The sequence below is a fragment of the Dryas octopetala genome, chromosome 7 (assembly GCF_963921425.1).
Source record: "Dryas octopetala chromosome 7, drDryOcto1.1, whole genome shotgun sequence".
Taxonomy (NCBI): domain Eukaryota; kingdom Viridiplantae; phylum Streptophyta; class Magnoliopsida; order Rosales; family Rosaceae; genus Dryas; species Dryas octopetala.
In genome coordinates, this window is record NC_141372.1 from 11,152,596 (window position 1) to 11,176,771 (window position 24,176).

Here is a 24,176-nt window from a genome sequence, read left to right on the forward strand (position 1 = left end):
TTACCAAAAGCTTGTTTTAGAGAATTATTTCGAGACTTTACAGAAATTTTAGAATTTATTTTATAGGGAATTTTATTTTTCTCTAAGACCGAGAGGTCTTTTGGGTAGCAAGTGTTCACGAGAAAGGTAATGTTAGTTTTTAGAAGACTAACGGTGCATACCTCATATTTTTTGGAGTTCGAGAGATTATTCTATGAATTTTCAAAGAGTCTAGAGTATTTTAATTTTCTAGAAATAAATTTGGACTTTCCAAATTTTTTGGAAATTTTTAGAGGGAAAATTGGCATTTTGACCCTATAGTAAATTAGTACTAGTTAAGACAAGTCGGTAGGAATTTTCCGTGTATTTTTCTAAGTTCGGAGCTATTTTTAATTAATTTTCAAAGTTTATAAAAATAGAAAAATAAAAAAAATAAAAAAATACAAAAAAGATGTGACACGTGGCGCACATCCAGCGCGCCACGTCAGCATTAACAGAATTGTTGACGGAACAAGGTAAAATGGGACACGGATGTAAGTTACAGGTGGTAATCTGGGACAAAAAAACTTTCAGATGGTAAAGTGGGAATGAATTATAATTTTATGTGGTAAATCGATAATTAAGCCTTATATTTATTTGTATAATTAAGTTAAAACACAAAAAACAATACTATCTTGTTTCTTACGGAAGATGGAAGTCCACATTTTTTAGTATTCTATTCTCAAACATCAATGGCCAGCTCTCACTACGAGGCCCCGGACACACAAACCCCACTGCTAGACGCCGTCGTCGAGGGTGCCGTTGACCACAACGGCCGCCCGGTCATCAGATCCAGCTCAGGCGGTTGGCGATCCGCTTGGTTCATAATATGTAAGTCCACTGCGAATCACTTGTTAATTAAAGTATAATTTAATTAATTAGCGGAGAAAGAGTGATGGTGAATTTGTTTGTTTTCACCTTCAGGGGTGGAGGTTGCGGAGAGGGTGGCGTACAATGGGATTGAGTCGAACCTTATATCGTTTCTGACTGGGCCTTTGGGACAGTCCACGGTCACAGCGGCTCAGAATGTCAACCTATGGGATGGAACGGCGTTGTTACTTCCTTTATTCGGAGCCTTTGTCGCAGATTCTTTTCTTGGACGCTACCGCACCATTCTTCTTGCTTCTCTGCTCTACATTTTGGTTAGCCTCTCTCTCTCTCTCTCAATTATTTATTTTCTGAAAATTTAGCTGCCACGCAGCGAGTGATTGTACCGTTTCGGTTAATTTCTTTGCTTGATTTTTAATTTTAACTATGTATTTATTATACAATGGTAAAAAGCAAAACATAGAATGGACTCGTAATATCTATTTTGGAACTATTGAGGTTACGGTACGCCTATATGGCTATATTAGCCTATATATTCGCCATCTTAGATTTATGTGTAGTGTTAGGATTGAGAAAAAAACCAAGTCCTAATGCAGTCCACTTTAATAGAATCACATTAAAAAAAAAAACATTGGGCACGGAGCCCAATGAACGAGTGCCACTTTTTTTTCCGCATCCAGTTGAATTGCCACCGTCCAATAATAACTATACGACTGTCCAACAGTGACAATTATAGTTACTATTCAACAATTAGAATTGCCACTATTGGACAGTCGTATAGATACTGTTCAACAGTGACTATTCAGGCAACTTATATAAAATCTTCTATCTTTTTCATGCATAAACCTGTCAAAAAACACATAAAACACAAAGATCAAGTTTTCGAGTAAAAAATCCTATTCAACAATTACAAATCATTGTCACTATCCAACAATAACTATGATCCCAGATAGTTACTGTTCAACAGTTACAATCGCCGAGCACTTCCAAATTGTGCCCAACACTTCTAGATCGAAGGTCGACAAACTTCGATCTGGAGGTCGCCGACCTCCTTCAAGGCTCCGACAATGGGTGAAGAGGTGAGAAAGAGAGAAATAGACAAAGAGAAAGAGAGATCGTAGACGATGAGAGAGAGAGAGAGAGAGCAAAGACAAAGAATGGAGAAAGAGATCGGAGAAAGAGATCAGAGAAGAGATCGGAGAGAGAGATGGTTGTGGTCTCGTCGGACGACGATGGTTCGATCGGAGAAGAAGATGGAGAGAGAGAGAGAGAGAGAGCTACCAGTTTTTTTAAAAGATGGGCTTTAAACTAATTAAGTGGACTTTGTTAGGATATGGGTAAAGTATGTGAGTTTAATTATGATTAAGAGTCCAAAAGTGAACTTTATAAAAAAAAGACAAGGACATGAAATAAAATAAATCCAACTCTATATAGTATGTGAGCAATTTTTGCTTGCCACATTAAAACAATGTCATGTGCTACCGAGAGTAACTTTATAAAAATACATGCACATTCTCCATTATGTAATAGTCGATTGTTGCAATGATTAGATTGCACTTATGAGTTATGCTCCTTGCAAATCCATCAAGTATGTATTCTCTCTTGGTACTGACAAAATAACAAAGGCCGTTTATTAGAGATGGTGTCTTTACACACATAACAAAGGCCAGAAGAAAAACAACCTTTGTAGCAACTTCTTATAACTACAAGTCTATAACCAACAATTCTCTTAATGGCACTCATGAAAATTGTCCAAATTTGCTTAGAACAAGTTCTTCAAGCTGGGTTTCCATGAGGTTGCTCTAACCGGCATCTTGGATTCATCTGCCTCTAATTCCTCTAGGCCACATTGGCCCAACCTCACATGAACCTACAACACTACACAAATCGATGTCAAGTTTCAACCATCAGAATGGTCTTGATTAACATTTTTTATTTTCTTTCTTTGAAAAATACTTTAACTGCGATAGAAATTTTGCTGGTCATAAACTTGTAGTTTAGTTTGTACTAGCATTCTTGCTCTCTAACATTGTAACTTAATGAGTTTGTTCTGTACTTTTTTTCTTTTGAATTCCTGCTTGTCCTTGGTAGAGGTCTCCAAACAAGAACAATGTCATTCAAATTAGTCTGGCTGCCTAGTTCAAGTGGTGATGTTGGGTGAAGTCACTTAAACTTGTAAAACAAAAACTGCAAAGGTAATAATTTTACCCACAGGTACTCATGAGCTCAACCATGATTTGTTGGCCAGTTGTTACCTTTTTGGCCTGATTTAAAGTACTGCTTGGTTTTTAATCATAGTACCCAAAAAGAAAAGAACACTTAGGATTTGATTTGTGTGTGTGTGTGTGTGTGTGTGTGTGTGTGTGTGTGTGTTTGTTTGTATAAATATTGAACCTTCTGATAGAATGAATGACTAAGAAATGTGAAATGCTAATGAATGTGAGTTTCAGTATTGTTTCTACATCTTTCTATGTTTGACTGCTATCATTCTTGACCTAAATTGGAACAGGGACTTGGCTTGTTGACTCTGTCAGCCTTGCTTCCTTTTCCCGATGCTTCTCATCTCCAGTCATTATTTTTCTTCTCCTCTATATATCTAGTAGCTGTTGGGCAAGGTGGACACAAGCCTTGCGTTCAGGCTTTCGGAGCTGATCAGTTTGATGAAAGAGATCCAGAGGAGTGCAAAGCCAAAAGCTCATTCTTCAATTGGTGGTACTTTGGTGTATGTGCAGGTCCCTTTCTTACATTTCCATTATTAAACTACATACAGGACAACCTGAGTTGGGGTCTGGGTTTTGGAATTCCTTGTATTTTCATGGTCTTTGCATTGTTTATATTTTTGCTTGGAACCAGAACCTACCGGTATAGCATCAAAGGGAATGAGGAGAGGCCATTTGTGAGAATTGGCAAGGTGTTTGTTGCTGCATTAAGGAACTGGCGAACTGCCCCTTCAGCTATAGCTTCTGAGGAAGAATCTTGTGGAACCTTGCTACACCATAGTTCCGAACAATTCAAGTAAGAAAGTTAACTGTCTGCATATCCTTAGATTAATCACAAAAGAGAAGGGGGATAAACTAGCAACAAGATTCAATAAGGAAGTTTTATACATACAAAGCCCAATATATCTTGCATGACTCTTTAAGCACCCTGAACATCTCCTGAATGGCTACATATCTCTCAACTTTACATGGCATATGAGAAGTCCAATATATTTCATTTTAATCTGTATGTACACCAATTAGTTGGAATTAAGGTAATTAAATTAAGTTAAAATGAGTGGCATTTATATGCAGCTTTTTAATTTTGCTTTTATAATAAGGGCATTTTAGAATTTAACAAAATGATAATTTCCTTATTAATCAAATTATCATACTTGTGCCGCGTTTATTATTTTTAGTTTGTTCGGGTTGCATTATTGCCTTTCATTGCATTGGTTATGCTATATTTATTCTGGGACTATTACAACTTTACCATAGAATGTAACTCTTGAGTATGTCTCAGAAAGTAACTTGCACTTATAGTTGTTAAAGTTACTCACACAACCTCTGCTGTGATTTCAGCTAAAGAAACACAAGTTATATGATTTATTGCTCCACCTTACTGTGTTTCCTTAATATTTCAAATATTTTGGTCTTCATGTTGCTGACACTAGAAAATTTTAATTAATCAGATTCTCAATCAATGTTCTTAATTTGGAGCTCTTCGTTATGTTACATTATTTGAATCCTCTAATCTGGCAGGTTCCTCAACAAAGCCTTGCTTGCACCAGAAGATTTGAAGGAAAATAGGAAGGTGTGTACCATCCTTGAGGTTGAAGAAGCAAAGGCCGTTCTCAGGCTATTTCCAATATGGGCTACATGCTTGGCATGTGCAATTGTGTTTGCACAGTTCTCAACTTTCTTCACCAAGCAAGGTGCCACCATGGACAGAACAATTGTGTCTGGCTTTGACATACCAGCTGCTTCACTTCAGTGTTTCGTCACTGGTTCCATTATTATCTTCATTCCCATTTATGATCGCATTTTTGTTCCAATAGCTAGAGCTCTCACCGGGAAACCCTCTGGCATTACAATGCTACAAAGAATTGGAACTGGGATGCTTCTATCTGTTATTTGTGTGGTAGTTGCAGCTCTAGTTGAGATGAAAAGGCTCAAAACCGCTCGAGATTATGGTCTGGTTGATATGCCAACTGCCACAATTCCAATGAGTGTTTGGTGGTTGGTTCCTCAGTACTCATTGAACGGATTGGCTGACGTTTTCATGATGGTCGGTCTGCAAGAGTTTTTCTATAATCAGGTGCCAAATGAATTAAGGAGCGTAGGACTTGCCCTCTACCTCAGTATCTTTGGTGTGGGAAGCTTTCTGAGCAGCTTTCTTATATCTATCATTGAGGAAGCAACCAATGCTGCAGGCCAAACTAGCTGGTTTTCGAATAATCTTAACCGTGCACATCTTGATTACTTCTATTGGCTACTTGCTGGACTCAGCATAGTACAATTGGCTATCTACATGTATTTTGCAAAATCTTACATTTATATTAGGGGAGGTAAGAAATAAAACCACTTCCTGTAATTGAACTGTTTGGATAAATATAAATGCAGTGCTCTAACCATCACTCTTATTGTTGCATAACTCAGTCCGTATGTCCATGAAATCAAATGATAAATGGAGATGGCATGTTATGAGTTCTTGTAAAGATTTTCTTTGATCTTTTTGCTGAATCTGATTGTACAGATTATTTACATATCTATTTGTTCCCTCAGAAATTTCCATGGCCTAGATATGGAAAGCGGCATATCATGGAAAAGTTTTCATCTTTTTGTGTGAATGCGAGTGTGCTATTATTCGGCTTAATATGGCCACAATAGGTAAAAGGCCAAATTAAACAACTAGCCTATGTTGTTTGGGTCTGGTTTAAATTTTTTATTAATGGCCTTGTGATCCAAGTTAGTTATCAATCTAAATCTAGATTGAGAATTTAGCCTAGAGTATATGCGTCATTTTTTATTTTCTAACATAAAATTTAAAAAATAAGACTTTTAATTTTTTGATTTTGCATTTTTAAATATTTTAAAAATACAAAAAATTGAAATAAAAAAATGACAGTTTTAATTTTTAATTTTACATTTCAAATGATTTTAAATACAAAAATGACACATATATTTCTAATATGGTTACTCTAATTGGATGTAATTCTTAATTTAGACTAAGATTGGTAACACACTTGGATCACAAGAGTATTACTAGAAAGATTGAAACCACATGAGTAACATTAAAATATGACCTAAATGATCGACTCCATGTCCATTGGGAGATCCACATACATTGTGGAGAGGTCAATTGACCTCACAAAACTATTTTGTCCCAATTAAACTCAGGTCATTATTTCTAATTTTCTCGACATTTTAGAGCAACAATTGTTTGATAAAATATCTCAATGAGATAGTTTCTAAGTAAGAGTTATAAATCTTTTTCATCACGCTTCTACAAAAACAAATTTCTGAATCCGCCATTATTTATGTGTGACCGACTGCTATAATGTACATGTGTGACCATATTTGAATATCAAAACAATTTTTGGACCAAAAATCTTTCAAATGTGAGATAATCTTATTTCATAACTATTTAAAATAAAATATCATGATCTCAAAAAGTTTCTCAAATGTAGAATTGGAACCTCAAATAGCAGTTTACCATTGGAAATGTTGTTGGCATGCTAATCCCGTGATAAATTTTTATTTTTATTTTTTATTTTTTAATAACACTGTGCCATTATTATGACTTGTGAGAGTCGGTTGGTGTATTATATATTCCTCACGAGCCATGCCATATGAATATGATAGAATTGGTTTGGTAGACAAACTTACTACATGTGGATGATATGATATGATACGTTCTGAATAAGAAATGTGCAATTAATGGGAAAAGACAACACAAGTTACACAACACGATTTCTCTCCTTATTGATGTAAACATTTGCAGTAAACTCAAATTACACAACTAACAACACCAATGGCCGGGCCTCACTGGGAGTCTCCGGACACCCAAACCCCTCTACTAGACGACGTCGTCGAGGGTGTCGTTGACCACAAAGGCCGCCCGGTCCTCAGATCCAGCTCCGGCGGTTGGCGATCCGCCTGGTTTATAATAGGTAAGCCCGCAGCGAATCAATCACTAATTAGTTTAATTTAGGTGCGAATCAATTAATTACTGAAATTGTTGAATTGATTTAATTCAGGGGTGGAGGTTGCGGAGAGGTTCGCGTACTATGGAATCAGCTCCAACCTCATATCGTTTCTGACAGGGCCTTTGGGACAGTCCACCGCTACTGCGGCTGAGAATGTCAACATCTGGTCCGGAACGGCGTCGTTGCTTCCTTTACTTGGAGCCTTTGTGGCTGATTCTTTTCTTGGACGCTACCGCACCATTGTCCTCGCTTCTCTGCTCTACATTTTGGTTTGTACCTCACTCTATTTTCATTTTATTTAATTTTAAAATTTTAGCTTCCACGCAATGAGTGGCTGTACCTTGTGGAATTATGACGTTAGTCAATGTGGGTTGGATTACTTATTTGACCCGGTTCCGGATGTATTGGGCATCATATTCAATTTATTTTTTTCTTTTATTTTAATGAGAATAAAAATAATTTCTGGGAAAATTGTATTTTGTGCATTATGCATGCTTGTATGATTGTATGACCATATAAATTCTTGGAAATAAGTTTCTACATTGTAGGAAATATAGGGAAATGGCATCTCGATTTTGAATTGGAAAACATTTTCCTACAACCATATAAATATGAAGAAGTTTTTTTTTTTTTTGAGGATTAAATATGAAGAAAGTTAATAAAGTCCAATTAAGCAATTTAAACTAGTAGGGGCTTATAGCTCTAGGAATTAAAAGAAAGGACACTGGCCTCAAAATCGAAAAAAGAAAATGGGAATTTTTTTAGACTTGCGTCAAAAAAAAAAGTTCAGATTATCTCTGCTGTTTTTTTGGATGACTGATTCTGCAGAAAAGGTACAGCCTGTACAGTATGGACAGAAAAAATAGAAAGCCAAGCCCATCAAACTACTTACAAAAAAAGAAAGTAAATGTAGGCTAAAAATATGTGATAATGAGTAATGTTAGTAGGTAGAGTGATGTGTGCATTTTGCAAAAAGAAGAAAAAATTAAAGGAAAAAAAAAAAAGAACAGAGGTAATGTTGGTTGCTATTTAGAAAATTGAAGACAATATGTTGTTTCTTTTCCTTCATCTCTTTTTTCCTGAAAATTTTCTGGATACAGACTCAGGTTCAATGGAAAGCACATATGAATTGTTAACTGTTCGTGTATTATGTTGTGCTTGATATACTTTATTGGGCTTGTTTTCTATTAGTTTAAGCATTTGGGATCAATGGTTTAACACATCTTTAATTTTATTCTATTAAGATTTTATGGTCAAAGGCTATCTTGTTATAAGAGTAAATTTGGTTAAAAGAAATAATCTAGCCTTTTCATGAAGAGTGCTTTTCCAACTTTTCCAACTAGTGTCGTAATTCTGTGCCTAGCATGTAAATGCAAAAGAAATATTGTACGGGTGCATGTGGATTTCAGGTTGGGCTTTAGGTTTAGCTTCAACTTTGTAAAACAAAAATGCCATAGTGTAATTTTACCAACTGTTTCTTGCCTTATGATGAGTGACTAAGAAATGATTATTCAGTCTTCGGAAGTAATTATGAATGTGAGCTTCAGTATTGTTTTCTACATCTTCCTATGTTTGATGCTATCATCCTTTACCTAAATTGGAACAGGGGCTTGGCTTGTTGACTCTGTCGGCCTTTCTTAATGCTTCTCAGCTCCAAGTATTATTATTCTTCTTCTCTCTATATCTTGTAGCAGTTGGGCAAGGTGGGCACAAGCCTTGTGTTCAGGCTTTTGGAGCTGATCAGTTTGATGTGTCAGATCCAGAGGAGTGCAAAGCCAAAAGTTCATTCTTCAATTGGTGGTATTTTGGCATATGTGCAGGTGCCTTAGTTACACTTACAGTGTTGAACTACATACAGGACAACCTGAGTTGGGGTCTGGGTTTTGGAATTCCTTGTATTGTGATGGTCTTTGCACTGTTTATTTTCTTGCTTGGAACTAGAACTTACCGGTATAGTGTCAAAGGGGATGAGGAAAGCCCATTTGTCAGAATTGGCAAGGTGTTTGTTGCAGCCTTAAGGAACTGGCGAACTACTCCTTCAGCAATAACTTCTGAAGAGGAATCTCGTGGAACCTTGCCTCACCAAAGTTCTGAACAATTCAAGTAAGAGAGTTAACTGTCCTGTGTGTCTTTAGGTTAAAGAGAAGGGGGGGATAAACTAGAAACATGATTAATAAAGAGTTTGATATATACAAAGCCCAGTATATGTTGCATGACTAAGTACCCTTTACTTCAAAAACATTTGATGAAAGATGAAGACTTTATATAATGTTAAATCTACCATATGCCTACTTAATCTATTCACATTACATGGCATATGACGGGCAGCTTTTTTATTTTTATTTTTGTAATAAGGGCATTTTAGAATTTCAGAAAATGATAATTTCCTTATTGATCAAAATATCATACATGTGCTGGATTTATTATCGTTATAGTTGGTTGTTGATGCATTCTTGCTGTTCACTGCATTCATTTACTGTGGGACTTTTAGAACTTTGCCATAGAATGGAACTCTTGAGTATGTCTCGAAAAGTAACTTGCACTTGTCATTCAAATAGTTACACCCACTACCTCTCTGTGTTCCAGCCATAAAAAAACTTGTATCATATGATTTAATAAAGTTTCCACCTTGCTATATTTCCTTTACTTCAAATTTTTGTTCTTCGTGTTGATTAATCTGATTTTTAAATGTTGTGATAAAAAATCTGATTTTTAAAGGCTTGGCTAAAGTTCTTACTTTGAAGCTCCCTTTACGCTTTTTGAATCCTCTAATGTGGCAGGTTCCTCAACAAAGCCTTGCTTGCACCAGATGATTTAAAGGAAAATGGAAAGGTATGTACCATCATTGAGGTTGAAGAAGCAAAGGCAGTTCTTAGTCTATTTCCTATATGGGCTACATGCTTGGCATATGCGATCGTGTTTGCACAGTTCTCAACTTTCTTCACCAAGCAAGGTGCCACCATGGACAGAACAATTGTGTCTGGCTTTGAGATACCAGCCGCTTCACTTCAGTCGTTCATCAGCCTTACCATTGTTATCTTCATTCCCATTTATGATCGCATTTTTGTACCAATAGCCAGAGCTTTCACCAGGATACCCTCTGGCATTACAATGCTACAAAGGATCGGAACTGGGATGCTTATATCTATTATTTGCATGGTAGTTGCAGCTCTAGTTGAGATGAAAAGGCTCAAAACTGCTCGAGACTATGGTCTGGTTGATATGCCGAGTGTCACAATTCCAATGAGTATTTGGTGGTTAGTTCCTCAGTACTTGTTGACGGGATTGGGCGATGTTTTCACGATGGTTGGTCTGCAAGAGTTTTTCTATGACCAGGTCCCAAATGACTTAAGGAGTGTTGGACTCGCCCTCTACCTCAGTATCTTTGGCGTGGGAAGCTTTCTGAGCAGCTTTCTTATCTCTATCATTGACGATGCAACCAGTGCTGCAGGGCAAACTAGCTGGTTTTCTAATAATCTTAACCGTGCACATCTTGATTACTTTTATTGGCTACTTGCTGGACTCAGTGTAGTACAATTGGCTATCTACATGTATTTTGCAAAATCTTACATTTATAATAGGGGAGGTACGAAATAAATACCACGCCTTGTAACTACTGTTGTTATAAAGGAGCATTCATAGCATTCATCACTTTACATCTCATTGTTGTAGATCTGATTCCATGATTATTATGATACATTCCATGATTCCATGAAGTGAAATGATAAATGTTGATGGCATGTTATGAGTTCTTGTAAAGATTTTTTCATAAGTGGACGGTGAATTTAATTGTTATTATAATTGTATATTTATTTGATAACAATTAAATGACTAAATAATTTTTTATTTGATTAGCTTTTTTAATTTGTAGAGATAATTTTCATATGGTGATCTAAAAAAATAATGAAAGAAAAGAAGGTATAATGAAGAAGTAAGTAGCATTTCTCTTAAAACTTGTTTAAATTAATATAGAGCTTAGTAGGACCATGGATATATAATCAATAATTAAAGTTGGTTGGGACTTGGTATTATATTCCCATATTATATACCATATGAAAATGATATATTTTGGTTTCTTGTTTGTGTTTTGCTAGAAATACTAGATGTGAATGATGATTTCTAATTAAGAAATGTGCAAATTAAGAAGAAAAGACAAACACATTTCCAGTAACTCAAACACAAGAACAAATTGAACAATGGCCGCTCCTAACTACGAGTCGCCGGACACTCAAACCCCACTACTAGACGGCGTCGTTGAGGGTGCCGTTGACTACAAAGGGCGCCCGGTCCTCAGAACCAGGTCAGGCGGTTGGCGATCGGCCCGGTTTGTAATCGGTAAGGCCGCAGCGAATCAAGCACGAATTAATTTAATTTAAAGTATGAATCAATAATTTAATTAATTAGTGAAGGAAGAGCATAATAATAGAGTGAAATTGAATTGATTGCAGGGATGGAGGTTGGAGAGAGGTTCGCGTACTACGGAATCAGCTCCAACCTCATATCGTTTCTGACAGGGCCTTTGGGAGAGTCCACTGCTACTGCGGCTGAGAATGTCAACATTTGGTCCGGAACGGCGTTGTTACTTCCTTTATTCGGAGGCTTTGTGGCTGATTCTTTTCTTGGACGCTATCGCACCATTCTTCTCGCTTCTCTGCTCTACATTTTGGTTCGTCTCTCTCTCTCTCTCTTATTTATTTTTAAAATTTTAGTTTTTTTTTTTCACGCAGTGAGTGGTTGTACTTGTACCTTGTGGAATAAGAGTTCCAAATGCACTCTGTTTGAATGCAAAAGCAATAACTGATAGAAGGGAATAAAAAGAAAACAAAATGGACCGTAAGCTTCTGCCGAAACCACCCTATATATATGGGCTGTGGCCCGTATTTTAGGCAGGCCCTGTTCATTTTTAAAATTGGGTTGATTGCATTAATCAGAACTAGAATGTTAAATAAAATTATTTTTAAAAAGGGTAACTACATTTTTCGTTCATGTTCGGCCTATGGCCACATGTGCTCTTACCTCACCCAATATAATTTGTCCATTTGCGAATGGGCATCTTGAGGTTATCCGGAGATCGAGAATGTGAAGCCTTACTTTACAATATATAATATTTTGGGCTTCTCCACCCTTTGCCAATTGGATTTGGATTGGATGCTCTAATTTTTGTAGATTTATTATTATTATTTTTATGGGTTAAATACAAAAATGGTCTACAAATTTTTCTGTGATTCTCAATTTTGTCCATTAACTATAAAATGTATCAATTTGGTCTACGAATTTCCCAAGTTGTACCAAAGCAGTACAAACGTTAACTTAGCTATTGTATAGATTTGGTTAGATTTGGGCATCCAAAGAAGATAGTTCTTTTTTAACCAAACTATAGCTATTGTATTAGTGGAAGATTGGGGAAAAGGATCCCAGTCTTGATGACACTGCATTTTTGCAACTACCCATTTGATAACAATCTAATACACCTTGTTTTCACACTTAACAATGGTGTGAAATATACTAGTTTGCTTGGAAGCATCAATATTTGGAGTGGACAAAAAAGGCTCCCATAGAAAGTACATAATGGAAATGTGCAACCACATAATAAGTATCATGTAGAGCAATGTCTAGCCCAGAATTTTCTAGGACTATTCCATTAAGTCCTCCTAATACTTCATGACCCTTATGTGGATAGCTTCATCCCAAACCTCCTTACAGTCCTTCTCAAGAGGACAAGGGCTATTTTCTAGAGGATCAACTACTTGATTAATGCCATCCTCCACCTTCATGTGGATCACTAGACTCATGACATAAAGCGAAAGTATGCGCATGACAATGAGCAGGATTGTCAACGCAAGGAGCATCTTAAAGTCTATAAGGAAATGAAAATGTTAAGTGATATGAGATTTTGTGAAGAATTTATCCAACTAATTGATATTAAACCAAGAGGTTGTGTTGAGATAAGGACTTGGGATTTGGTTGAGTTGTCAAATAGTTGGACTCTATGTTTTAAGTTATGGGAAGATAAACACCAACCTCATTACATTGTAATTTATCAAAGCTTTGCTGACCTAAAATTATTGGATACTTTCCTTTCTTGAGTTAAAATAGAACTGCTGGTAGTTGATGACACATGCCAACTTTCAGGGCAAGTGTTGGGAGATGATTTGAGGTATGAATGCCCTTAAGTTGGTCATCCTTTGAATGGAATCCATGCAATACATGGACTAATTTCTTTGTTTGCGGGTCTCTCTGTGATGGGTTGAGTATGACCTTTTTTTTTATTATATAGGGGTGGGAAAAGTATGTAGGTGGATTCGATGTAATAGACTGGGGGCCGCAATAACGCCACTCTATAAATATGGTTTTGCTATAATAGTGAAGACGTTTGGGATTTACATTTTCATTTTCTTATTTTCAATACTTTAATTATGGTAGAGAATTAGTTGGTCATAATTCTTAAACTTGTAGTTAATTTAGTACTAGTATTTTGCGCTCCAACAGAAATTCAATGTGTTTGTTCTTTATTTCTTTTTCAAATTTGTGCTTATCCTTGCTAGAGGTCTCCAAACCTGAACAAGGAAGGCTATTGAAATTAGTCCAACTGGTCAGTTCAGACCATGATGTCAGATGAAGTTAGTTAATCTTGTAAAACAAAAAGTTACTACCAAAGTGTAATTATACCAATTGCTTCTCATGAGCTCCACCATGGTTTTTCCTTTTTGGCCTGGTTCAAACTTTCAAAGTGAAGTCTGGTATTTAAACAGTGTTAAACCCAAAAAACAAAAAAAATTCAGCTTTGGTATATATTTTACTTTACCTTCTGATGGAAGGAGTGACTAAGAATGATTATTTATTCTTCAGAAATAATTATGAAACTGAGTTTCAGTATTGTTTTCTACATCTGGCTATGTTTGATACTATCATCCTTCACCTAAATTGGAACAGGGGCTTGGCTTGTTGACTCTATCGGCCTTGCTTCCTTTTCTCAGTGCTTCTGACTACCAAGAGATCAATGAATTCACATCATGTTCTCAGCTCCAAGTATTATTATTCTTCTCTCTATATCTAGTAGCAGTTGGGCAAGGTGGACACAAGCCTTGTGTTCAGGCTTTCGGAGCAGATCAGTTTGATATGTCAGATCCGGAGGAGTGCAAAGCCAAAAGCTCATTCTTCAATTGGTGGTATTTTGGTGTATGTTCAGGTACATTATTTACATATTCTGTATTGAGCTACATACAAGACAACCTGAGCTGGGGTCTGGGTTTTGGAATTCCTTGTATTGTGATGGTCCTTTCACTGTTTGTTTTCTTGCTCGGAACTAGAACTTACCGGTATAGTATTAAAGGGGATGAGGAAAGTCCATTTGTAAGAATTGGCAAGGTGTTTGTTGCTTCCTTAAGGAACTGGGGAACTACAACTTCAGAAATAACTTCCCAAGAGGAATCTCGTAAAATTTTGCCTCACCAAAGTTCTGAACAATTCAAGTAAGAGAGTTTACTATATTTTTATAGATTAAAGAGAAGGGGAGTAAGCTAGAAACAAGATTCAATAAGGAAGTTTGATATATACAAAGCTGAGCATATTCTGCTTGACTCTTTGAGTTCCCTGTACTTTAAAAACAATTGATGAAAGATAAAGGATTTATGAAGTGTTAAAATCTCCCATAGGGCTACTTTAATCTATCAATTTTAGCTAGCATATGATGAAAGTCCATGATAGTTGGAATTAAGGTAAATTGAGTTAAATGAGTCACATTATATGCAGCCTTTTCTTTTTCCTTTTGTAAAATGATAATTCCCTTATTTATCAAATTTATCATACATGTGCTGCATTTTTCATATTTTAGTTGGTTGATGATGCATTATTGTATTTTTGTACCATATATACTGTGGGACTATTAGAACTTTGCCATAGATTGGAACTCTTGAGTATGTCTCGAAATGTAACTTGCACGTACTTGTCATTCAAAAAGAAACTCCTATCATATGATTTACTAACTTTCCACCTTACTATACTCCCTTGATATTGCAAATTTTTTCTTCTTCATGTTGATTATTCCAATTTTTTAGTGAAGCTCCTTTTTACATTAATTGAATCCTCTAATCTGGCAGGTTCCTCAACAAAGCCTTGCTTCCACCAGACGATTTAAAGGAAAATGGGAAGGTGTGTACCATCATTGAGGTTGAAGAAGCAAAGGCCATTCTTAGACTATTTCCAATATGGGCGACAAGCTTGGTATATGCGATTGTGCTTGCACAGTTCTCAACTTTCTTCACCAAGCAAGGTGCCACCATGGACAGAACAATTTTGTCTGGCTTTGACATACCAGCCGCTTCACTTCAATCTTTCGCCAAGCTTGCCATTATTATCTTCATTCCCATTTATGATTGCATTTTGTTTCCAATAGCCAGAGCTTTCACCAAAATACCCTCTGGCATTACGGTGCTACAAAGAATTGGAACTGGGATGTTTTTATCTGTTATGTGCGTGGTAGTTGCAGCTCTAGTTGAGATGAAAAACAAAACTGCTCGAGATTATGGTCTAGTTGATATGCCAAGTGCCACAGTTCCAATGAGTGTTTGGTGGTTGGTTCCTCAGTACTCGTTGAGCGGATTGGCTGATGTTTTCGTGATGATTGGTCTGCAAGAGTTTTTCTATTATCAGGTGCCAAATGAATTAAGGAGTGTAGGACTCGCCGTCTTTCTCAGTATCTTTGGTGTGGGAAGCTTTCTGAGCAGCTTTCTTATCTCTGCCATTGAGAAAGCAACCAGTGCGGCAGGCCAAACTAGCTGGTTTTCCAATAATCTTAACCGCGCACATCTTGATTACTTTTATTGGCTTCTTGCTGGACTCAGTGTAGTGCAGTTGGCCATTTACATGTATTTTGCTAAATCTTACATTTATAATAGAGGTGCTACGATATAATATCACGTCCTGTGATTTCGCTGTTGCAATTACTTGGTGAAATTCAAAGGAGCATTACAATCTAAATGCTGGGATTTTAAGGGTATAATAATCCTTTTACGAGCCTCCTCCACAATGGCATATTCAGAAGCCATGCAATCAGGTTGCAAGAACAAGCGAACAACTTCTTGCGGTCAATTAAATAAACTTTCAAGTTTCAACAAAAGGCTGATTCGTTTTGTTATGGTACTATAAAATTGAAAATTGTTCAAATTAGTATAAACCTTAGTTGGACAATGGACAATACTAATCGCGAGTTCGTTTTTAATTGCAACAATTATCAAAGTTTGTTGGGACTATACCATATGAATGGAGGAGTCTTTTGGGTTTTGGTTTGTGTTTAATCAGAGTTTGTAAATAAGAATCTGCAAATTATCCCTGTGATAGGGATAGGTAGTATCACTCTCCTTTTTGATTGGCTCTCTCTCATTCTCTCCTTTTTCTCTCTTTTTGTCTCTGTTTGTGATACCATCTATGATCTATCCCTATGATAGGGATAAGTAAGTTATTCTCTGTACATAAAAATCTGCAAAAGAAAAAAAAGACAAACCAGTGTGTCCACATTTGCAGTAAACTCAAACACAACACCAAATCAGCAATGGCCGATCCTCACTACGAGGATCTGAACACCCAAACCCGACTACTAGACGACGTCGTCGTCGTGGAGGGTGTCGTTGACTACAAAGGCCGCCCGGTCCTCAGATCCAGCTCAGGCGGTTGGCGATCCGCCGGGTTTATAATAGGTAAGGCCGCACTGAATCAATCACTAATTAATTTAATTTAAACCTGAATTAATTAATTAGTGAAAATGAGTTGATTCAGGGGTGGAGGTTGCGGAGAGGTTGGCGTACTGTGGAATCGGGTCGAACCTGATTTCGTTTCTGACTGGGCCTTTGGGACAGTCCACCGCTACTGCAGCTGAGAATGTCAACATTTGGTTGGGAACGTCGATGTTGCTTCCTTTATTCGGAGCCTTTGTGGCTGATTCTTTTCTCGGACGCTACCGCACCATTCTTTTTGCTTCTCTGCTCTACATTGTGGTTCGTCTCTCTCTCCTTCTCCCTCTCTCACTATCTCTATTATTTATTTTTGGGTTAAATACAAAAATGATGATCGAATTTTACTGTGATTCTCAATTTGATTCATTAATTATAAAAAGTATCAATTTTGTTCAAAAATTTCTTAAGTTGTTTAAGCTAAAATGTGATAAATGAATTGAAATATTAGAAAATTAGGATTAAATACCAAATATCAATAGTTTTTCAATAAAGCAGCATGACACTAATTTTTTTTAGTTTAGGTAATAACCTAGAGTAAGACATTTTGGATTAGGTCACAAATCAGTTTGTTATATAGTTGTGACTGTCGAACAGTCACAGTTGTGATTGAACTGTGACTGTTTCAAATTTATAAAAATTTAAAATTTTTAAGAGTTTAATACTTTTGATTTAGGCTTGGGGGATAAAGTCATATAACTCAAACACTAAACATTAAAGTTTAAGTCTTGCAAATATTGAAAAAACAACAAATCAATAAAAAAGTTATGACTGTTAGACAGTCACAGCTCGATATAACCATATTTTTTAAAATTGGTACATAAACTGAAATTTAGTACCTAAAGTAAAATGACATAAATATTTTAGTAGTTAAAATAAAAAAACATTATAATTTGGTACCTAAAATCAACAAACCTTTGAAATATCCCTGAAATTGCAGTCACATGTTGTGCACATGACTAGTTCCGTTAATTTTTTGGATAAAAGGTAACGTGTGTATTGCTTTGGTACAATTTTTTTAATTTCTTTTTATGTTACGCAGTGCGTGGTTGTACAAAATAATTGTCTAGAAAGTGCTTTATTTTGACGTTAGTCAATGTGGGTCGGGTATATTTTATTTTATTTCTTATTGGTCCTGAAGTTGGGGATGCGTCTAGGCCCACCCTTATATATGAGCCGGCCCGATTCATGTTAAAAAAAAGGGCTGCTATTTGCACATCCTTTGTCCTCTCATTACACACCCATTACTTCTACACACCCTACACCACTTTATAATTTTTTGAATTTCTGTCTACACACCCTCAATTTTTTGAAACTTTGATGCGCTTTGTACGTGAGTGGCATTCAGGCATCTCACTCTACCTGGATTCCTATGTAAGCACCTACCTGCCATTAAACATAATCAATTTGATAAAAAAAAAAAAAAAAAGGTTTTTAGCTCCAAGCTAAATGTGTTCAATTGCAAGTAGGTGATTGAATAGGCATCTAGGTGGACTAAGACGTCCGAAATGCCACTCATGTGTAAAACACATGCTTCCGCATCAAATTTTTGTCAACAACTTGAACGAGGTTAACGTTTTAAACTTTTTTACTATCTTATCGAAAGTACAATATTGAAATTGCCAAAATTAAAAGACCAAGACCAAAGTGGAAATTTCATGCAGTCTAGGGACCAAAAGTGTCATTTGATCTTTTTTTTTTTTTTGTCTTTGGCTAAAGAGAACAGAAAAAAAATTTACCTGCAAAAATGTTCATGCAAAAAGTTTTGGGTTTCTTTCTAATTTTAGTACCTAAACTTTGGTCATTTTCCAATTAGGTACTCAAACTATTATTTGTCTCAGTTTTGTACCTAAACTTTTATTTTGTCCCAATTTGGAATTAATGTAACTTTCGCCAAATAATTCTAATAAACTTTGATCATGTGCCTTGCACATGTCTTATACCAAGGTCAATTTAGTCCATTCACAAATTTGGGCTGACTAAAATACCCCTGGCTTTGATGTCGTTTGTTAGTATTATTTGACAGAAATCACATTATGTACCAAATTGGGACAGAATAAAAGTTTGGATATGAAATGGGGACAAATAATAGTTTGAGTATCAATATGGGACATGGACCAAAGTTCAGATACCAAAATTGAAAAAAAACCAAGAAGTTTTTATTAAAAAAAAAATTCCATTTAAGCAAAATAATATAATCCACTCTCTTGGGTACATAGGGCTGGTTTAGCAGTGTTTTTAGAAGGCTTAAAAGTGCTTTCAGACCGTCAAAAAGGCTTTTGCTTGCGTTTGGTATAAGAAAAAAATTTAAAAGCGCTTTTGAGCTATAAAAGCACTTGGAAGCGCTTCTGGGAGAAACACCTTTCTTTCGGAAGTGCTTCCAAGCACAATCTACAAGAAGCACTTTGACCTTTTCTAAAAAAAATTTATGTGCTTCTAACAAAATTGCTTCCAATAAAAGCACTTTTTACAGAAGCACTCTCAAACAGGCCCAAGAAATAATGTAGCCTTTTGATGAAGAGTGTTTTTCCAACACGTGTCATAATTTTGTGCCTAGGCATGCGAATGCAAAAGGATTATTGTAAGGGTGTATGGACTTGAAGTTGGGGTTTAGGTTTAGCTTCAAGTTTATTCATTATGCTTTATTTTTTAGACTAAGTGGTAGTATGCATGAAGTGCAGAGGTTTCTAAAGTCACTTTATAAGAGATTGCATGCATCAGATTTGTTGGTTTAGAGTTTAGACGTAAAACTAGTCTAGTAGGGAGTGTCTTCAAATAGAGTTTCTTTTAAACTAGCGTTATGTAGAACACAGAGAGAAATCTAGATGGGGAATAAAAGAAAACTAAAGCAACTTTTTTCAACTTTAATCTTGTATTCTCAAATATGGAATGAGAATAACTATGGTTCAATGGTATAGAGAATCTAAAATGAATCCTACAAAGGCGAATAAATAATAGAAGGGGAAAAATTAACAATATCCCTCAACTTTGAGGCCCTTGTTTCCTTTTCGTCCATAGATTTTTGTTTTGCTGCCAAATTGCCCCCTGAACTTCAAGTTTATTTTTAAAAGATACTAGGGCTTTGTCGAACCTCTTTAGGATGAATAAACTCTTAGAAAACCTAAAAGATATTGAGTTTTCTAAGACCCAAAGGAAATGACTCCTTAACATTTATTAACTCTTAGATTTACTCTTCAACATACTTTTTTTTTTTTCTATTGACCAGCTCTTAGACTACCATAGACATTTCTCTTTAGACCAAAAAGAGCTGAGTGTTAAATTTGGGGGGAATAGGCTTAGTATTGGGATTCCAAAGAGGATATGTGTTTTCTAAACAAACTTTAGCTACTGTATCAGTGGAATATTGGGAAAATGGATCCTGAGACTACATCAATGGCATGCTAAATATCTCTCATGGGTGACAACTCATTTGAGAGCTTATTAGGGATGCCTCCGGTAGATGGTCAATTATAGACTTAGTAGGAACTTGAATACTCCTTATAACTACCAAAGCTATCATGAAGAAATCTAGGCATCCATTCCAAAACCAATTGGCAATGAGAGGTGTAGCCCAAACCCTTATAAGCTACTATGCAAGGCCTCACATTTTCGATGTGGGATCTTTCTCTCAACATACCACAACTCTAGTTTCTTCACCTTCCCTTTCAAACTTCCTATAGGACAAAATGTGAAGGTTATGCTTTCTAGGTTTAGGTTAAGGAGGTTTGCAGGCATAATCATGATAGTCTTAGCACCAAACCTAAAGACAGGAATTAATCCCTACCATAGCTTTTCTACATCATGATTATAGAGCCAAGGATGATGTAGAAAGAGGTGAGCTACATCATAGGAAGGACATTGCAGCAAACTTTTTCAAAATAATCACCCATCTGAAGTTGGACTATACATCTCTCTTTGAGAGGAAATAAGTCTTATCTACACAGCTGCATACAAGGACTATGATGAGGTTCTAACTTAAGCTTCAACATTGCTGGAGTTGACTTGACACTGAATTTTTGTAACTACCCCATTTATGACAAGCTAATACACCTTGAGTTCACACGTTATAATCTTCCTCAACAGAATAAAGGCTATATTCTAGAGGATCAACTACTTTATTAATGCCAGCTCCCTCATGTGGATCACTAGACGCATGACGTAAAGCCAAAGTAGAATTGTGTGCAATCTGAGCAGGAATGTCAATGTGAGGAGCACCAGAGAGTCCAAAAGAAAACGAGAATGTTGAGTGGTATTAGATTTTGTGTAGAAATTAGTCAACTAAATGGAGGAAGAAACAAATGGTAACGGAATAGTGCCAAGATAAAGATGATATCACACAAACCATCCACCTTTATATGTTTGGTATGCTCGTGAAAAGTAGAATTGTGTGCAATCTAAGCAGCAGTCTTGTTTTCCCAGTTAATAAGAGTAGGAGCAGAACGGAAAACTCTGAGATTCACAAGCAACCTTCAAAGCCTAACTATCTTTTCCATAGTAGTATCCATATCTCAATATCGACCTAAATGGTGGAGCAAGCAACAACTATTGAACAGGATGCAAGAATTCCAGTTTGTGGATCAATCAAGTTTGTGAAGCAGAAGAAGTGCATTAAAAATAGAGAGAGTGGAGAAAAGCCTAATATATTTCCTCTAGATGCAACCACAATAGCAAATGAGCATTAATATTAAAGCAAGAGGTTGAGGTGAGATGAGGATATATGGGGATGGGGTAGATTTTTTAAATAATTGGATTCTATGTTTAAGAGTTCGGAAGATAAACACCAAGATCATTTCATCATAATTTATCAAAGCAAGTTGATAAAACAAGGAAGGCCTTCCAAATAAGTCTGACTGGCCAGTTCAACCCTGATGTCAGGTGAAGGCACTTGAACTTGTAAAACAAAACGTTAATACTAAAGTGTATTTTTACCATCTGCTTCTCATGAGGCCAGCCATGTTTTTTTTCCTTTTGGCCTGGTTCAAACTTTCAAAGTGAAGTCTGGTATATAAAAACAGTGTTAAACAAAAAAGAAGTAAAACACTTCAGCTTTGATACATATATATATATATATATTACTTTACCTTCTGATGGAAGGAGTGACCTAGAAATGATTATTTATTCTACTGAAATATTTATGAATGTGAGTTTCAATATTGTTTTCTACATCTTGCTATGTTTGATACTATCCTCCTTTACCTAAATTGGAACAGGGGCTTGGCTTGTTGACTCTGTCGGCCTTGCTTAGTGCTTCTCAGCTGCAAGTATTGTTATTCTTCTTCTCTCTATATCTAGTAGCAGTTGGGCAAGGTGGGCACAAGCCTTGTGTTCAGGCTTTCGGAGCTGATCAGTTTGATGTGTCAGATCCCGAGGAGTGCAAATCCAAAAGTTCATTCTTCAATTGGTGGTATGTTGGTATATGTGCAGGTGCCTTATTTACAGTTATAGTATTGAGCTACATACAGGACAACCTGAGTTGGGGTCTGGGTTTTGGAATTCCTTGTATTGTGATGGTCTTTGCACTGTTTATTTTCTTGGTCGGAACAAGAACTTACCGGTATACTATCAAAGGGGACGAGGAAAGCCCATTTGTCAGAATTGGTAAGGTGTTTGTTGCTGCCTTAAGGAACTGGAAAACTACTCCTTCAGAAATAACTTCTGAAGAGGAATCTCGTGGAACCTTACCTCACCAAAGTGCTGAACAATTCAGGTAAGAGAGTTAACTGTCTGCGTCTCTATAGATTAAAGAGAAGGGTGGTAAACTAAAAACAAGATTCAATAAGGAAGTTTGATATATACAAAGCTCAGTATATCTTGCATGACTCTTTAGGTACCCTGTACTTCAAAAACATTTGATGACAGATGAAGATTTTATGAAGTGTTAAAATCTCCTATGTGGCTGCTTAATCTATCAATTTTAGATAGCATATTACAAAAGTACATGAAATTTCACATTATCATCTATATTAGTTGAAATTAAGGTAAATTGAGTTAAAATGACTTGCATCATATGCAGCTTTTTTTTTTTCCTTTTGTAATATGATAATTCCCTTATTGATTAAATTATCATACCTGTGTTGCATTTATAATAATTTAGTTGGTTTCTTTGCATTGGTTATACGATATTTACTGTAGGACTATTAGAACTGCACCATAGATTGGAACTCTTTTAAGTATATCCTGAAAAGAAATTTGCAATTGTCATTCAAAAATTTACTCCCACTACCTCACTGTGATTCCAGCTAAAGAAATTCCTATCATATGATGCACAAAATTTTACACCTTACTATATTTCATTTACATTGAAAATTTTTGTTCTTCATGTTGATTAATTCATTTTTAAATGCTTGAACTTAATTTGAAGCTCCTTTTTACATTATTTGAATCCTCTAATCTGGCAGGTTCCTAAACAAAGCCTTGCTTGCACCAGAAGATTTAAAGGAAAATGGGAAGGTGTGTACCATCATTGAGGTTGAAGAAGCAAAGGCCGTTCTTCGGCTATTTACTGTATGGGTTACATGCTTGGCATATGCGATTGTGTATGCACAGTACTCAACTTTCTTCACCAAGCAAGGTGCCACCATGGACAGAACAATTGTGTCTGGCTTTGACATACCTGCCGCTTCACTTCAGGCTTTCATTAGCATTGCCGTTATTATCTTCATTCCCATTTATGATCGCATTTTAGTTCCAATAGCTAGAACTTTCACCAGGGAACCCTCTGGCATTACAATGCTTCAAAGAATTGGAACTGGGATGTTTTTATCTGTAATTTGCATGGTAGTTGCAGCTCTGGTTGAGATGAAACGGCTCAAAACTGCTCGAGATTATGGTCTGGTTGATATGCCAAGTATCACAGTTCCAATGAGTGTTTGGTGGTTGGTTCCTCAGTACGTGTTGATCGGATTGGCTGATGCTTTCACGGTGGTCGGTCTGCAAGAGTTTTTCTATGATCAGGTGCCAAATGAATTAAGGAGCGTAGGACTTGCCCTCTACCTCAGTATCCTTGGTGTGGGAAGCTTTCTGAGCAGCCTTCTTATATCTATCATTGAGGAAGCAACCAGTGCGGCAGGGCAAACTAGCTGGTTTTCGAATAATCTTAACCGTGCACATCTGGATTACTTTTATTGGCTACTTGCTGGACTCAGTGTTGTACAATTGGCTATCTACATATATTTTGCAAAATCTTACGTGTATAATAGTAGGGGAGTTACGATATAAATACTATTGCCTGTAAATTGCAACTGAAATGTTGTGATACAGGAGCATTATAATACAAAAGTAGTGCTCTAACAATCAGTCTCATAGATTAGTCTCAATTTGTAGATCAGTAAATTGAAGTTGTAAATTAATTATGTATAATTCATTCCATATATCCATGAAGTCAAATGTTAAATGGTAGGTTTCATGTTAAAAAT

The 24,176-nt window shown here is 36.2% G+C and overlaps 4 protein-coding genes across 5 annotated transcripts; all 4 read left to right on the top strand.

The window, feature by feature from the left end:
- The first annotated feature begins 705 nt into the window (after positions 1-705).
- On the top strand, positions 706-5,586 carry LOC147279650 (protein NRT1/ PTR FAMILY 5.10-like). The gene is made up of 4 exons (XM_086250060.1): positions 706-849; positions 943-1,160; positions 3,356-3,861; positions 4,587-5,586. Exons 1-4 carry the CDS (start codon positions 711-713, stop codon positions 5,401-5,403), a joined length of 1,680 nt encoding a protein of 559 aa, XP_086106186.1. The 5' UTR covers positions 706-710; the 3' UTR covers positions 5,404-5,586.
- Positions 5,587-6,714: 1,128 nt separating this feature from the next.
- LOC147279651 (protein NRT1/ PTR FAMILY 5.10-like) lies at positions 6,715-10,806 on the top strand. Its single transcript, XM_086251544.1, has 4 exons — positions 6,715-6,997; positions 7,085-7,302; positions 8,640-9,136; positions 9,814-10,806. The coding sequence occupies exons 1-4, from the start codon at positions 6,859-6,861 to the stop codon at positions 10,628-10,630; spliced, it is 1,671 nt and encodes a 556-aa protein (XP_086107670.1). The 5' UTR covers positions 6,715-6,858; the 3' UTR covers positions 10,631-10,806.
- A 423-nt stretch (positions 10,807-11,229) lies between these two features.
- On the top strand, positions 11,230-16,031 carry LOC147279652 (protein NRT1/ PTR FAMILY 5.10-like). Of its 2 annotated transcripts, none has more exons than XM_086251541.1 (4): positions 11,230-11,368; positions 11,482-11,741; positions 13,967-14,505; positions 15,133-16,031. In XM_086251541.1, the coding sequence occupies exons 1-4, from the start codon at positions 11,230-11,232 to the stop codon at positions 15,944-15,946; spliced, it is 1,752 nt and encodes a 583-aa protein (XP_086107667.1). In that variant the 3' UTR covers positions 15,947-16,031. The 2 variants fall into 2 exon arrangements, with proteins under 2 accessions (XP_086107667.1, XP_086107668.1); XM_086251542.1 differs by having other exon boundaries at positions 11,482-11,699.
- Positions 16,032-16,511: 480 nt separating this feature from the next.
- On the top strand, positions 16,512-24,136 carry LOC147279653 (protein NRT1/ PTR FAMILY 5.10-like). The gene is made up of 4 exons (XM_086251543.1): positions 16,512-16,728; positions 16,808-17,025; positions 21,972-22,468; positions 23,160-24,136. Exons 1-4 carry the CDS (start codon positions 16,584-16,586, stop codon positions 23,977-23,979), a joined length of 1,680 nt encoding a protein of 559 aa, XP_086107669.1. The 5' UTR covers positions 16,512-16,583; the 3' UTR covers positions 23,980-24,136.
- The last annotated feature ends 40 nt before the right edge of the window (positions 24,137-24,176 follow it).

Bases quoted from the DNA above. Each gene is read 5' to 3' on its own strand.
- LOC147279651 (XM_086251544.1), top strand. From the start codon at position 6,859: ATGGCCGGGCCTCACTGGGAGTCTCCGGACACCCAAACCCCTCTACTA. The intron at 7,303-8,639 runs GTTTGTACCTCA...AAATTGGAACAG, and splicing joins CTTCTCTGCTCTACATTTTG to GGGCTTGGCTTGTTGACTCT. The intron at 9,137-9,813 runs GTAAGAGAGTTA...CTAATGTGGCAG, and splicing joins CAAAGTTCTGAACAATTCAA to GTTCCTCAACAAAGCCTTGC.
- LOC147279650 (XM_086250060.1), top strand. From the start codon at position 711: ATGGCCAGCTCTCACTACGAGGCCCCGGACACACAAACCCCACTGCTA. The intron at 850-942 runs GTAAGTCCACTG...TTTCACCTTCAG, and splicing joins ATCCGCTTGGTTCATAATAT to GGGTGGAGGTTGCGGAGAGG. The intron at 1,161-3,355 runs GTTAGCCTCTCT...AAATTGGAACAG, and splicing joins CTTCTCTGCTCTACATTTTG to GGACTTGGCTTGTTGACTCT.
- LOC147279653 (XM_086251543.1), top strand. From the start codon at position 16,584: ATGGCCGATCCTCACTACGAGGATCTGAACACCCAAACCCGACTACTA. The intron at 16,729-16,807 runs GTAAGGCCGCAC...GAGTTGATTCAG, and splicing joins ATCCGCCGGGTTTATAATAG to GGGTGGAGGTTGCGGAGAGG. The intron at 22,469-23,159 runs GTAAGAGAGTTA...CTAATCTGGCAG, and splicing joins CAAAGTGCTGAACAATTCAG to GTTCCTAAACAAAGCCTTGC.
- LOC147279652 (XM_086251541.1), top strand. From the start codon at position 11,230: ATGGCCGCTCCTAACTACGAGTCGCCGGACACTCAAACCCCACTACTA. The intron at 11,742-13,966 runs GTTTTTTTTTTT...AAATTGGAACAG, and splicing joins TATTTATTTTTAAAATTTTA to GGGCTTGGCTTGTTGACTCT. The intron at 14,506-15,132 runs GTAAGAGAGTTT...CTAATCTGGCAG, and splicing joins CAAAGTTCTGAACAATTCAA to GTTCCTCAACAAAGCCTTGC.